The following is a 12532-nucleotide window of genomic DNA, read 5'->3' on the forward strand; positions in this document are numbered from 1 at the left end:
TTTTTTAACCTACACAGCGACTATACATGTGGACCTTGCCAGATGGAATACGCAGGAATCAACATTGACTGCATTTGTGAAAAGCTCAATATCATCAGTCAGAACAAGGCCAGGGGCTGACTGTGGAACAGACCATCGATTGCTCCTATGCAAGTTTAAGTTGAAACTGAAGAAAATTAGAACAAGTTCATGAGAGCCAAAGTATGATCTTGAGTATATCCTACCTGAATTTAGAGACAATCACAAGAATAGAATTGATGATTTGAACACTAATGACCAAAGACCAGGCAAGCTGTGGAATGACAGTGAGGACATCATACATGAAGAAAGCAAGAGGTGATTAAAAAGACAGGAAAGACCAAAATGGATTTTAGAAGAGACTCTGAAACTTGCTCTTGAACATCGAGTTGCTAAAGTGAAAGAAAGAAATGACAACGTAAAAGAAGTGAAGATTTCAAAGGGCAGCTTGGCAAGATAAGAGTATTATGATGACATGTGCAAAGACCTGAAGATAGAAAACCAAAAGGGAAGAACATGCTCTGCATTCCTCAAGCTGAAAGAACTAAAGAAAAAACTCAAGCCTCGAGTTGCAATATTGAAGGATTCTATGGGAAAAACATTAAATGACACAGAAACCATCAAAAGAAGGTGGAAGGAATACACAGTTGCTCTACCAATAAGAATTGGTTGACATTCCACCATTTCAGGAGGCAGCATATGATCAGGAAGGAAGAAATCCAAGCTGCACTGAAGGCACTGGCAAAAATCAAGGCTCCATCAAGGAATTGATGGAATACCAATTGAGATGTTTCAACAAATGGATGCAGTGCTTAAAGTACTCACTTATCTATACCAAGAAATTTGGAAAACAGCTACCTGGCCAATCAACTGAAAGAGATCCATATTTATGCATATTCCCAAGAAAGGTGATCCAACCGAATGCAGAAATTATCGAACAATACCAACATCACACACAAGTAAAATTTTGCTAAAGATCATTCAAAAGCAGCTACAGCAATATATTGACAGGGAACTGCCAGAAATTCAAGCTGGATTCAGAAGAGGACATGGAACAAGGATATCATTGCTGATGTCAGATGGATCCTGTCTGAAAGCAGAGGATACTAAACAGATGTTTACCTGTGTTTTATTGACTGTGCAAAGGCATTCAGCTGTGTGAATCATAACAAATTATGGATAACATTGCAAAGAATGAGAATTCCAGAACACTTAATTGTGCTCATGAGGAACCTGTACATAGATTAAGAGGCAGGTGTTTGGACAGAACAAGGGGATACTGAGTGGTTTAAAGTCAGGAAAGGTGTGCATCAAGTGTTCTTTCACCATACTTATTCAACCTGTATGCTGAGCAAATAATCCAAGAAGCTGGACTACATGAAGAATGGGGCATCAGGATTGGAGGAAGACTCATTTAACAACCTGCATTATGCAGATGACACAACCTTGCTTGCTGAAAGGGAAGAGGACTTTAAGCACTTACTGATGATCAAAGGCCACAGCCTTCAATATGGATTAGACTTCAATATAAAGGAACAAAAGTCCTCACAACTGGACCAATAAACATCATGATGAACAGAGAAAAGATTGAAGTTGTCAAGGATTTCATTTTACTTGGATACACAATTCACGCCCATGGAAGCAGTAGTCAGGAAATCAAGTGACACATTGCATTGGGCAAATACGCTGCAAACGATCTCTTTAAAGTGTTGAAAAGCAAAGACATCACCTTGAAGACTAAGGTGCGACTGACCCAAGCCATGTTGTTTTCAATTGCCTCATGTGCATGTGTTAAGTTGGACAATGAATAAGGAAGACTGAAGAATTCACACCTTTGAATTGTGGTGTTGGCGAAGAATACTGAATATACCATGGACTGCCAAAAGAACTGATTTGCTGTCCCAGTGGGCCTGGAAGGCGGAGTTGAAGCCCAGGGCCGAGAAGCCTCCACTCAGAATCTGGACAGTGTGGCCAATACCTAGAGTCTGGAGGGCAGGGCCATTGTATAAATTGTCTCAGAGAACAGAGGATTTTCAAAGCCTTGAGAGCTAATGTAATGTGTTCCACTGCCTTGCTTGGTGCATGTTATGCAGTCTTTTCCTCTAGTTTCTCCCGTTTTTAATGGAAATGTCTAGCTTGTGCCTGTTCTGCCATTGTACCTTTGGAAGCAGATAACTTGTATGCTAGATTTCACAGATGAAGAGGAATTTTTGGATTTGGGACTTGGAGTTTAAGACTTTTGCTATGATGATGGGGTGAATATGCTTTGCATGTTGCAAGGATGTGATTTTTGGGGGGCCAAAGGGTGGAATGTCATGGGTTGAATTGTGTCCCCCCTCAAAATATGTGTCAACTTGGTTAGGCCATCCTTACCAGTATTGTGTGGTTGTCCTCCATTTTGTGACTATAATTTTATGTTAAGAGGATTATGGTGGGATTGTAACACCACCCTTACTCAGGTCACCTCCCTGATCAAGTGTAAAGGGGGTTTCCCTGGGGTGTGGAAATAAAAGGCAAAAGGAAAGATAAAAGGATAAAAGGAAAGGGAAGCAAGCAGAGAGTTGGGGACCTCATACCACCAAGAAAGCTACACGGGGAGCAGAACTCATCCTTTGGACCCAGGGTCCCTGCATCTGAGAAGCTCTTGAGCAAATATGTCTTGGAAGAAGCACAACCAGAATGCTCCTTATCAGGAGGGATCAGTCCCTGGAGAAGGACATCGTGCTTAGTAGAGGGTCAGCAAAAAAGAGGAAAGAAGACCCTCAACGAGATAGATTGACACAGTGGCTTCAACAATGGGCTTAAGCATAACGACTGTGAGGATGGCACAAGACCAGGCAGTGTTTCTTTCTGTTGTACATAGGGTTGCTGAGTTGCAACTGACTCACCAGCACCTAACAACAACACGGGAGGTTGGTATTCATAATCTTCAGCAGCAAATGACTGTCTTCACAGAAGTGTAATTTTGGGAGGGGGAAAAAAAATCACAGGTCAACTATTTTCTTTCACTATTAATTAAGAAAAAGTGAGGAGCAGCTGCTCTTAAAAGAAAGGTAACATTGCATATTACCTAGATCAGACAGCTGATCCTATTACATCCTTTGCTCTTACACTTCAGTGCTTCTTTCAGAACGCTCCAAACTGCAGAGAAGAGATGAGGTGCTTCAGGTAAGTCACAGGAGGATCAAATGTAGCTGTTTGCATCTGAGTTTAGTCTAGTGTTAATCTCAAATTTATTCATCAGAGGTCACAAAAATAAACACAAACCCAGGAAAAAAAAAAACAAACAAACCATGAAGTGTATAGTAGAGAAAGCACAAATCTTGTAAACGAGAGGGGTAAGGATAGAAATCTTAGAGCAATATGAATTAGGATCCTAGAATTTACAGTAGAGATTACGTTAGAATATTGCCCTCATTTTTCAATGACCCAGAGAGACAGGAGACTGGCCCCAAAATATATGAAATTGTTACAAGTGTTGAATCTCGACATGATGATAATATATGAGCTGATCGGTATTAGAAAATAAAGTTGGAATCAACTGGAGCTGATTATCAATCTGGCTTAATTCTTAATTCATAGACTCCTAAGGGTTGACAGGGCTTTTGGAGGCGGGGAAAAAAAAAGAAAAAAATCAACCAGCTGCCACGGATTCTGACGCCCGGCAACTCCATGTGTGGCAGAGTGAAACTGTACCTCCACAGCGTCTTTAATAGTTGGTTTTCAGAAGTAGATCACCAGGTTTTTCTTCGGAGATCCTCTGGGTGAACTCAAACTGCCAACTCTGTTAGCAGCTGAGCGCTTAACTGTTTGCGCCACCCAGGGACTCCTCTTAGAGGCTACCTAGTCCAATTTTACTGCCAATGTAAGTATTCCCTATAAAACCCCTGGGAATCACTAGCAGGTAGTAAGCAGCTCTACACTGACTACAAAATGTAATTGCTAACCCTTAGTCCTGGGTTCTGTTATTAGGAAAACCCAGTAACTCGCTTCATGAATATTTATAGCAAAGTTTATACATGCTTACCACCCATTCTGGGAATTAATTTCTTTGTTTGGAGTGTAAGAGTAATAAATAATCAGTACAAATTCCTCCACACTAGACTAATAGTTCTTGAAGACAAGACTATCCTGCACATCTTTTTATTTCTGGCTTAAGCACAGTGCCTAGCTCATATTACGTTCTCAAATATTTATTGAATGATGAATGAAAGAAATAAAATGAAGGCTCTTATTTAAAAAACAAACAAAAGAAAACAAAAAAACAAGCATATTAGCTCTTTTCTTAACTAAATTGTTAGTTCAGGGTTAAAAAAGACTACTCAAGGATCTGAAATATTTCTCTAAAGCTTTATTTCAAAGTTATTCACCTCTCTGTTAATAAGGTGTGCAGTTAATGCTCTAAGCCAAGTATTACTAGGCCTGCCCATTGCCGGCAATGGACTTTGAGAAAACCCATTTCCTGGCCCCCAAAAGTTAAATTACTTTTTTCAAAACAGACCGAACTCCCAATACTTGTGAAAGTATTACATGCACCGTCTTCCCATTATCTTTAAATCTGAACTTACATTATTAATCTACATCAGTGGATGTTAAAATGAAGTCATTTTAACAAATTATGACTGTACAAATCAAAATACTACTAGTTATTATTAGACAAGAGTATTTTACAAACACTACAATACAATACATATTACCTTGCAATTTGAAACATTACATTTCATATTTGTGTAAGTTATTTTAGGTAAATGAAACTTCACAGAATCTAACAGCAAATAAAGTTTTAAAAATTTAGTTCTGTACATTAGTTCCAACTACCTCTATTTTACAATCTATAAGGCTCATGTCATGTTCAGCACCAAAAAGATCTACGTAACTGTCTAACCAGTGTTCTTATCCATCCCATGTGATACTTTTTTTTTTTTTAAGGTGAAAGTCTGACAAAATGCTTTACAGATTCTACTTCTAGACCCTGAAGTGGAATATTCTTTTTGGCTAGGCAGGCTATGTAAAAATTTGGGTTGTAACCGTATTTTCATTGGACAGATACAAACAAAATGAAAAAGGAATGCCGACATCATGAATTTAGGGTGTCAGTCTTTAAGATGAATTTATAACATTGAAGCATCAGAAGTAACTTCATAATGCCCTGCCCCTATCCTACACCTTTTTGCTTTAAATGAAAAAAGGCAGCAAGAGAAAGGATTCATTTGTCCTTCAAAACAAGGTGCAAAGAAGGATTGCAACAGCAAACTTCCTCATATGTAGCTCCAGTAACATCTCAATGTTGTTCAGCATAGGTCACCTTGAACTTGATTTGGGAGCTGACCTAGAACTTCCAAATGTATCGTCTTTTCTATACGAGAAGTCTCTCAGGGCTTGCATCTGTCTGTTCACTGAGGTCATTACAATAACATTCAGTCAGCGCTGGCCTGGATTAAACCAACCAACATTTCAGTTTCCAGAACCAGTGTGACCGTCCTAACTCTTTCCTCTCCCCTTAACATTTACGAATTTTAGAAAAAGAGCATATTCCAAACAGGGTTTGTGCATATGACATTTTAAGACCACATTCCCCAAGCTATGAACATTTTCAGTAATCTTACTTGTTCAAAGTATTACAAAATTCTTACGTGTTTTTAAAAAAAACAAGTGGAGACTAGTACCTCTGTTTTCTTCTGTCAGAAGCACATGATTCATTACACCACATTTAAAAGCTAAACTTCATGCTACAAAGAGTCAGAGAGGTATGAAGTTTTACAGAGCCCTTCACGTCATTTCAGTACATGTAGCATCAGCTAAACCACAACAGGAAGCACTTTAGCTAAGACTTTCCGAAGAACACGAGAGTTTTCCAGGCTCCATGTCAGTTACATAAAAATTTAGGCAACGTGTAATCCTTTAAAATTGTCCCCATTCCCCCCAACCACTCCCATACCCCAACTACCCCAACCCACACTGAAGTCTTAACACCTCACAAAAGTGTCTTAATGCTCCCCGTTACTAATGACAGCTGCTTCTGGTTCTGCTGCTGTTGCAGGGAGTCTTGGCACTTTCTTAGCAGGACTTGGAATATGCTGAAAGGAAAGGAAAAAATTTATTGGTTCTTAAGACTTTTTTTGAAAACAGTCATGGCAGTAATTAAGTTCCTATGAAGAAACCGATAAAGCACAACTTTGGAGAGGTTTATGCTAAATATGCCCTATGTAACTTTTCATGGAGGGAAATAAATATTTATCTTCACCTTATGGTGAATTTATTATATTACCTACATAGCAAGGGACCCACCAAACACAGTGCTTTGTTACATCTTGCACTGGCAGCTCAGGCACTGTGGCTTGACTAGCTACCTAATTTGTATAACAGCAAGGAGTAAGACTATGCATCCATGAAAGCTGTGATGAGCAGAAAAATAAAAGAAAGAACTTCAAGGTTATAGAGCCCTTGGTTAAGGCCTGGCTTCATACTTACTAGCTATGATGTTGGGCAACTCCCTTAACTTACAGGAACCTCATCTCCAAAATGGGGGTAATATCATTTTTTTTTTTTTTTTTATCACTTATCTCAAGGGGATTGTTTTAAGGGTTAAATAAGAGAATGCAAGTAAAGAGACTAGCATATAATATGAATTCACATCATAGCTATGTTATTACTTCTTGATACTCTGGAGACAAATTTGACAAAGGTCTGAAAGAAAAGATGTGAGGGCTCAACACCCTGCCCCTACTCCATATGTCCCGTTGGAGCCTTCTCCCTGGGTTAGCCTTCTCTTAAATTTTGGTGTTATTAATAAAAGCTGGTAGGGTCGCTAGGCCTCAGAACTGACTCAACGGCACCTAACAATAAGTATGTCCTATGCGTTTTTTCAATGCTAATAATTTAAGTGCAAAGCACTTTACACTGTTGGAAAGTGGCACAGCTGGTATCTAATCCCAGAGTACTTGCTCGGAATTACACTGTTTTATTGGCATTCTTTTAAGTTGCTGAATCTCAGTTAGGCCCCCTAAGCCCTGAGATATGGGGGTCGAAACCTCTTACCCAGTCAAAGCATAAGACCAGACACAAAGAGCTTTATTTACCTCAGTTGCTTTGTTTGAATGTACAAGTCCTACTCCTTCCTCCAAAGAGTCATCATTCAGAGATGGGCGCCGAGCGTAAGTTCTTCGGTGCATTTCATCCACTCTAACCAAGTACCATGTTCCTTCAAAAAGTGAATCAATTGAACCCTGGGGAATATAGTTGACTAAAAGAAAGTCAGAGAATATGAAAAATTAGTTATGATATATAACTCATCTGGTAATAAAACTAAAGATAAGCTACATATTTCCCTACAATCTTTACCCACAAAAACTAATACTAAATAAAGTCTAGATATTTTTATCTTATATGCAGCATGTATAACATTATTGTAGCCCTCCAATAGCCTTTTGGACATATATTTATGTGTTTAAACACAATTTAAAATTTTTACCCAAGTGGTGAGTGTCCTCTCTGAGCTTCATATTTTCAGCAAAGACATCTGGTGCCACACAAGTTCTTGAGTCAAGCCTTGATTTGAGGTCACATAAACTTGCTGTTATTTTATCTAGAGCAGACCCTAAAATAGTAAATAATTCCAACATTAATACTAAAAATAGCACGCCAATAACATAGTTTATAAAGAATATGTTCTACATTCTACTTTGGTGAGTAACGTCTAGGGTCTTAAAAACCTGTGAGCGGCCATCTAGGATACTCCACTGGTCTCACTCCTTCAGGAGTAAGGAAAAAACAAGAAAACTAAAGATACAAGGGAAAGATTAGTCCAAAGGACTAATGGGCCACATCTACCATGGCCTCAGCCAGACTGAGTCCAGTACAACAAGATGGTGCCCCGCTACCACCACTGACTGCTCTGACAGGGATCACAGTAGAAGGTCTCAGACAGAACTGGAGAGAAATGTAGAACAAAATTCTAACTCAAAAAGAAAGTCCAGACTTGCTGGCCTGACAGAGGCTAGAGAAGTCCTGAGAGTATGGCCCCCGACATCCCTTCAGCTCAGTAATGAAGTGACTCCTGAGGTTCACCCTTCAGCCAAAGATTGAACAGGCCCATGGAACAAAACAAGACTGAAGGGGCGCACCAGCCCTGGGGCAGGGAATGGAAGGCCCCAGGGCTGGGGGAGAAGAAAGCTGGTAATAGGGAACCCAGGGATGAGAACAGAGAGTTTTGACATGTCGTAAGGTTGTTAACCAATGTCACAGAACAATGTGTGGACTAACTGTTTGAGATGAGAAACTGGTTTGTTCTGTAAACCTTCATCTAAAGTACAATTAAAAAAAAGAAAGAAAAAAATTAAAAAATAAGAGAAAAATAGCATGCCAAAATGAAGCCTGAATGAGATATTGCCGATGGGATAAAAACACCTTTTCATTTCTCTTAGAACTACTGGCTATCATTTAGTTAGTAGATAAGATGGGATCTATCTGACACAGTGTCCTATGACCTCTGACTATACATTTATTTCAATATTAGCCAACAGACAAGTTAGGACATTGGTGGGATTTGAAGCTAAGTAACTTCTCTATATACACCATCGCATATTCTTAAAGTAATGTCAAGTCTTCCACCAGTCTTTGTTCTTATTCTTTCCTGCTCAGTAAAGGCACAAATGTTTTATTAAACAGAGCCCAAACCATAAATCTTTTATAAAAATTAGATAATTTAGTATAAAGCCAAACCAGAAACAAATGATTCTGATGTTATTCACTCATACCATCAGACTCAATCATAAGTGTTGACTCATATGCTGCCTGGGTTAAATAAATATGCTTCCCCTTCCATACCTATACCTTCTAGCTATATATGCTTAAGGAGCCCTGGTGGTGCAGCAGTTAAGAGCTTGGCTGCTAACCAAAAGGTCAGCAGTTCGAATCCACCAGGTGCTCCTTGGAAATCCTATGTGGCAATTCTACTCTGTCCTAGAGGGTCACTATGAGTTGGAATCATCTCAACCACAATGGGTTTATATACGCTTAAAAAAATGAGTTAAGGGATAAAATAATTTGCCAAAAGGAGGAAACATCATGCCTTAAAAAATTTTTAAAGCTGATAATTTCTTTCTGACTTGTAAAAAAAAAGATACCCTGATTCAAACGTAGTCCTACCCTTTACCCAATTAAGGCAAATTTCTAGGGTAGAGTAAAAATGTGCCTGTGCTGAAAGAAGTAATAAAGGTAAAAATGCTATAATGATCTATGGTACAGACTCAGGTGCTCACTTGAAAAGCCTGCTAAATAAACTTTGCCATAGGAGTCTCTTGATAAATTGTCACTGGAAGACTCAGCACTCACCAGGTGTAGCATCTTGTGTAACTCTAAGGGAGTACAAGGTGGCAGCCAAACCAGAACCGTAAGAGAAGACACCAATCCTCTTTCCTGCCAGCTGCTGAGGGGAATACCTGCACAGGAGGAAAAAAAGGCAATTATTAAGAAGTTTGATCCTAAGCCATGATGTGTGATGGAAAGCCACATAAGTAGGAAAAATCTCATATTATAGTCTCAGGGATCTAACTTAAAGTTTTAATATTACAGTAAACAGACTGAAAACAAGACTTTTCATCTCTTTGGGAATCATGGGGTTTATAAGTTATTATACCATAAAATAAGTTGCTTTGTCAACTGCAGATTTATGCTTCAACTACAGGTCCAGAATAATGAACCCATGAAAACAGTAGCCAGGAAAGCCAATATGAAATCACAAATACTTCTGGAAGAACTCTAGCTCCCCATATATCCTTCACACCTATGGACAACAGCATATTTGACAGCCTGAAAATAAAACATTGTCTATGACCTACCACCCACTACAACATGTCCGACACCCTGGATTTGGTCTTAGAAATCTAACACCTTAAAGTGAGTTATTCAGCTGAAATTGATACTTACTGTGTTAGAACAGAAGCAAGGGAACCATATACTGAAGATGTGTACATATTTCCATTTTGATTTGACACAAGCAAAGATGCCTTTGTTTTCTGATTAAAGAGTTCAGAACTAGCCTTCATAAATGCCTTTTCCACATCTCTATCAAAGTAGGTATCTTCTAATTTAACATCCCTGAAAGATTTATAAAAAAAAACAATTTCACAATGTTCAAAGGCTACATTTTATTATGTTAAATAGTTGGCCTAATTAATATTCAAGCCTGTAAGTATGTGATTCTGTTTTCCCATTAGTTAAAAGCCACCCTTCCACATACCCAGCTATGCTAACTGCTATGGAAAACAGAGTTGCACATATATGGTCCCCTCTTTCAGATTTTTTTTTTTTATAACAAGTTAAGACAACCGATTCTAATGGGCTAAAAAACCCATCAGAGTTTTATTGCTAACAAACAGAATATAATGCTGCTTCAAGTCTATAATAATGGCTATTTAATCAGAAGTCATGATATTACAGGAGCCAAGTCTTAACAGTTGGGTGGAACTTTACCAAATGGAGGAGAAATGGACACAGGCGGGGAGAAACAGAATGAGTTCTAAAGGCAGGGCATGCCAGTAAGCTACTGCCGTCAAGTTGCCACCGGCTCACTGCGACCCCGTGTGTGTGGGGTAGACCTGTATGCCACAGGGTTTTCACCGGCTGATTTTCTGGAAGATCACCAGGGCTTTCTTCTGAGGTGCCTCTGCATGGAGCTGAACCTCTTAACCTTTTGGTTGGAAGCTGAGCACTTCAACTGTTTGCACCACCCAGGGACTCCTATGGCATGCTAAGGAGCCTTAAAAGTGAGAAAAAATTTGGATGGCTATGAAAGCAGGCTTTAATAGGTGGAATGTGCAGATGGGTAGGGACACAAGGAGTAAAGAGAGGCAGGGGGAAGAGTTAAGAGGCTGTTGTTGTAAACATAGGCACCTTAGAGAGTCGTGGAAACCCTGGTGGCAGAGTGGTTAAGAGCTATGGCTGCTAACCAAAAGGCTGGCATTTCAAATCCACCAGCTACTCCTTGGAAACCCTACGGGGCAATTCTACGGTGTCCTATAGCGTTGCTATAGGGCCACTATGAGTCAGAATCAATTTGACGGCAATGGGTTTGGAGCTAAAAGGAGTACATCAGAAGCTCATCTGAGTAGAAGTGACTAAGATTACTGCAGGTAAGTCACACCTTTCTCGGACTCAGCTTATTCACTGATGAGATAAATAGGTTAGACTGGATGACTTCTAAGATCCTTTTGACTCTAAATTTTTCAGGTGTGTACAAATAATAGTTTCACAGACATAAATGCTCTAAAGTAAAAAAAAAAAAAAAACCATAACAGCAGCCCTTACCCAAAGGCTTCCAGGCCACTATAGATACTATTTTTATCTCTGTTTTGGTCATTAAGAAAGTCATTCAGCAACATCCGAGCTAGAGATTTCTGAACCAGTTTACAATACGGTGAGTGAAAGATGACAAAGCCGAAGTCATTCAAAGTGAAATCTCTATCATTTCCCTCTGAAAGAGAAGTTCAAGAACATGATGAAATTCATATAGGCTACTAATTTTGAAGTTTGTTTTTAGGACAGGGTCAGGATGTTTTTATTTTTAAACAGTACATCATGAGGAAGGAACCAGAAACACACTGTATAATGAAATCTAAGATTTAAAATGTGTATCAAGAAAGCCATCCAGAGATGGAACATACACCGCTACAGTGTTTTTCAAACTTAAGAGTCCTAACTCATTAGTGAGTGATGTAATCAATTTAATCGGTAAGGCTCAATTCTTGTTTTAAAATAAAATCAAATAACTCATAGAATAAGTAATGTCACAACATTTTTATTTCAGTTTAGCATACACATACAATGTTGTTACTTCTTAGTATGGGTCCTAGTAAAAAAAGGTTAAAAATTCACTGTACTGTTAAATACATACTCTTAAATAATGTGACATTTTACATACTGCAAAAATGCTTCTTACCCAGAGCCATTATGCTATTAAGTATTATTTCTTAGCCTCTCTTACAACCTCCATAAGGCAAATTTGGGCTACAGAAAGAGCATACTTTATGTGATACTCTGTGTTAGAACAGCATTCATTCAAATACTGTCCTTAGTACCTCAAGAGCTCTTTTAGGGTTAAAGACTGGGATAAATGAAGACACTGAAAAAGCAAATACACATTCACAGGTCAAGTGCAAAGAGACTGCAGGAGGAGCTGATCAGTTCAGCAATTTATTTCCATTCGTTTTCTCTGGATTGCTATTACAAACTAAAACCTTATTAAAATATTTCCCTCAAAAGATGGATAAAATTGACGTTACTTTCTTTCCCCCTACTTTGATTTTCTTACTAGAGGTAAATCAGACTAAGCATTTTTGCAGATACCTCATTCCCAAAGCTTACCTCTTTTCCTAAATTACACATTCAACTATAGGAAAATGCTGTTTGGTGGGTCAGAGGGAAATGGTTAAAGGACACTAATGAAGGATGCCCATAAATTAGTTTCTCACGAAAGCCACCCAACACATTATCCAGCCCTCAATGGATACCCAAA

At 38.8% G+C, this 12532-nt stretch overlaps 1 protein-coding gene across 7 annotated transcripts in view; it reads right to left on the bottom strand.

The window, feature by feature from the left end:
- Nucleotides 1-4302: 4302 nt before the first annotated feature.
- The window catches only part of HMGCS1 (3-hydroxy-3-methylglutaryl-CoA synthase 1), a 29535-nt gene continuing 21305 nt past the window's right edge, over nucleotides 4303-12532 (bottom strand). For 5 of the 7 annotated variants that reach the window (XM_049863239.1, XM_049863196.1, XM_049863191.1 and 2 more), the window contains 6 exons: nucleotides 11326-11491; nucleotides 9946-10116; nucleotides 9352-9458; nucleotides 7490-7615; nucleotides 7098-7261; nucleotides 4304-6095 (listed from right to left, as the gene is read on the bottom strand). In XM_049863239.1, the coding sequence (XP_049719196.1) occupies nucleotides 6006-6095; nucleotides 7098-7261; nucleotides 7490-7615; nucleotides 9352-9458; nucleotides 9946-10116; nucleotides 11326-11491 (824 nt within the window). In that variant the 3' untranslated portion in view covers nucleotides 4304-6005. Of the gene's footprint in view, nucleotides 6096-7097; nucleotides 7262-7489; nucleotides 7616-9351; nucleotides 9459-9945; nucleotides 10117-11325; nucleotides 11492-12532 lie in introns of all 7 variants that reach the window. The other 2 variants (XM_049863230.1, XM_049863212.1) reach the window with 1 other exon arrangement.

This window comes from Elephas maximus, chromosome 2, assembly GCF_024166365.1.
Source record: "Elephas maximus indicus isolate mEleMax1 chromosome 2, mEleMax1 primary haplotype, whole genome shotgun sequence".
NCBI classification, from domain to species: Eukaryota; Metazoa; Chordata; class Mammalia; order Proboscidea; family Elephantidae; genus Elephas; species Elephas maximus.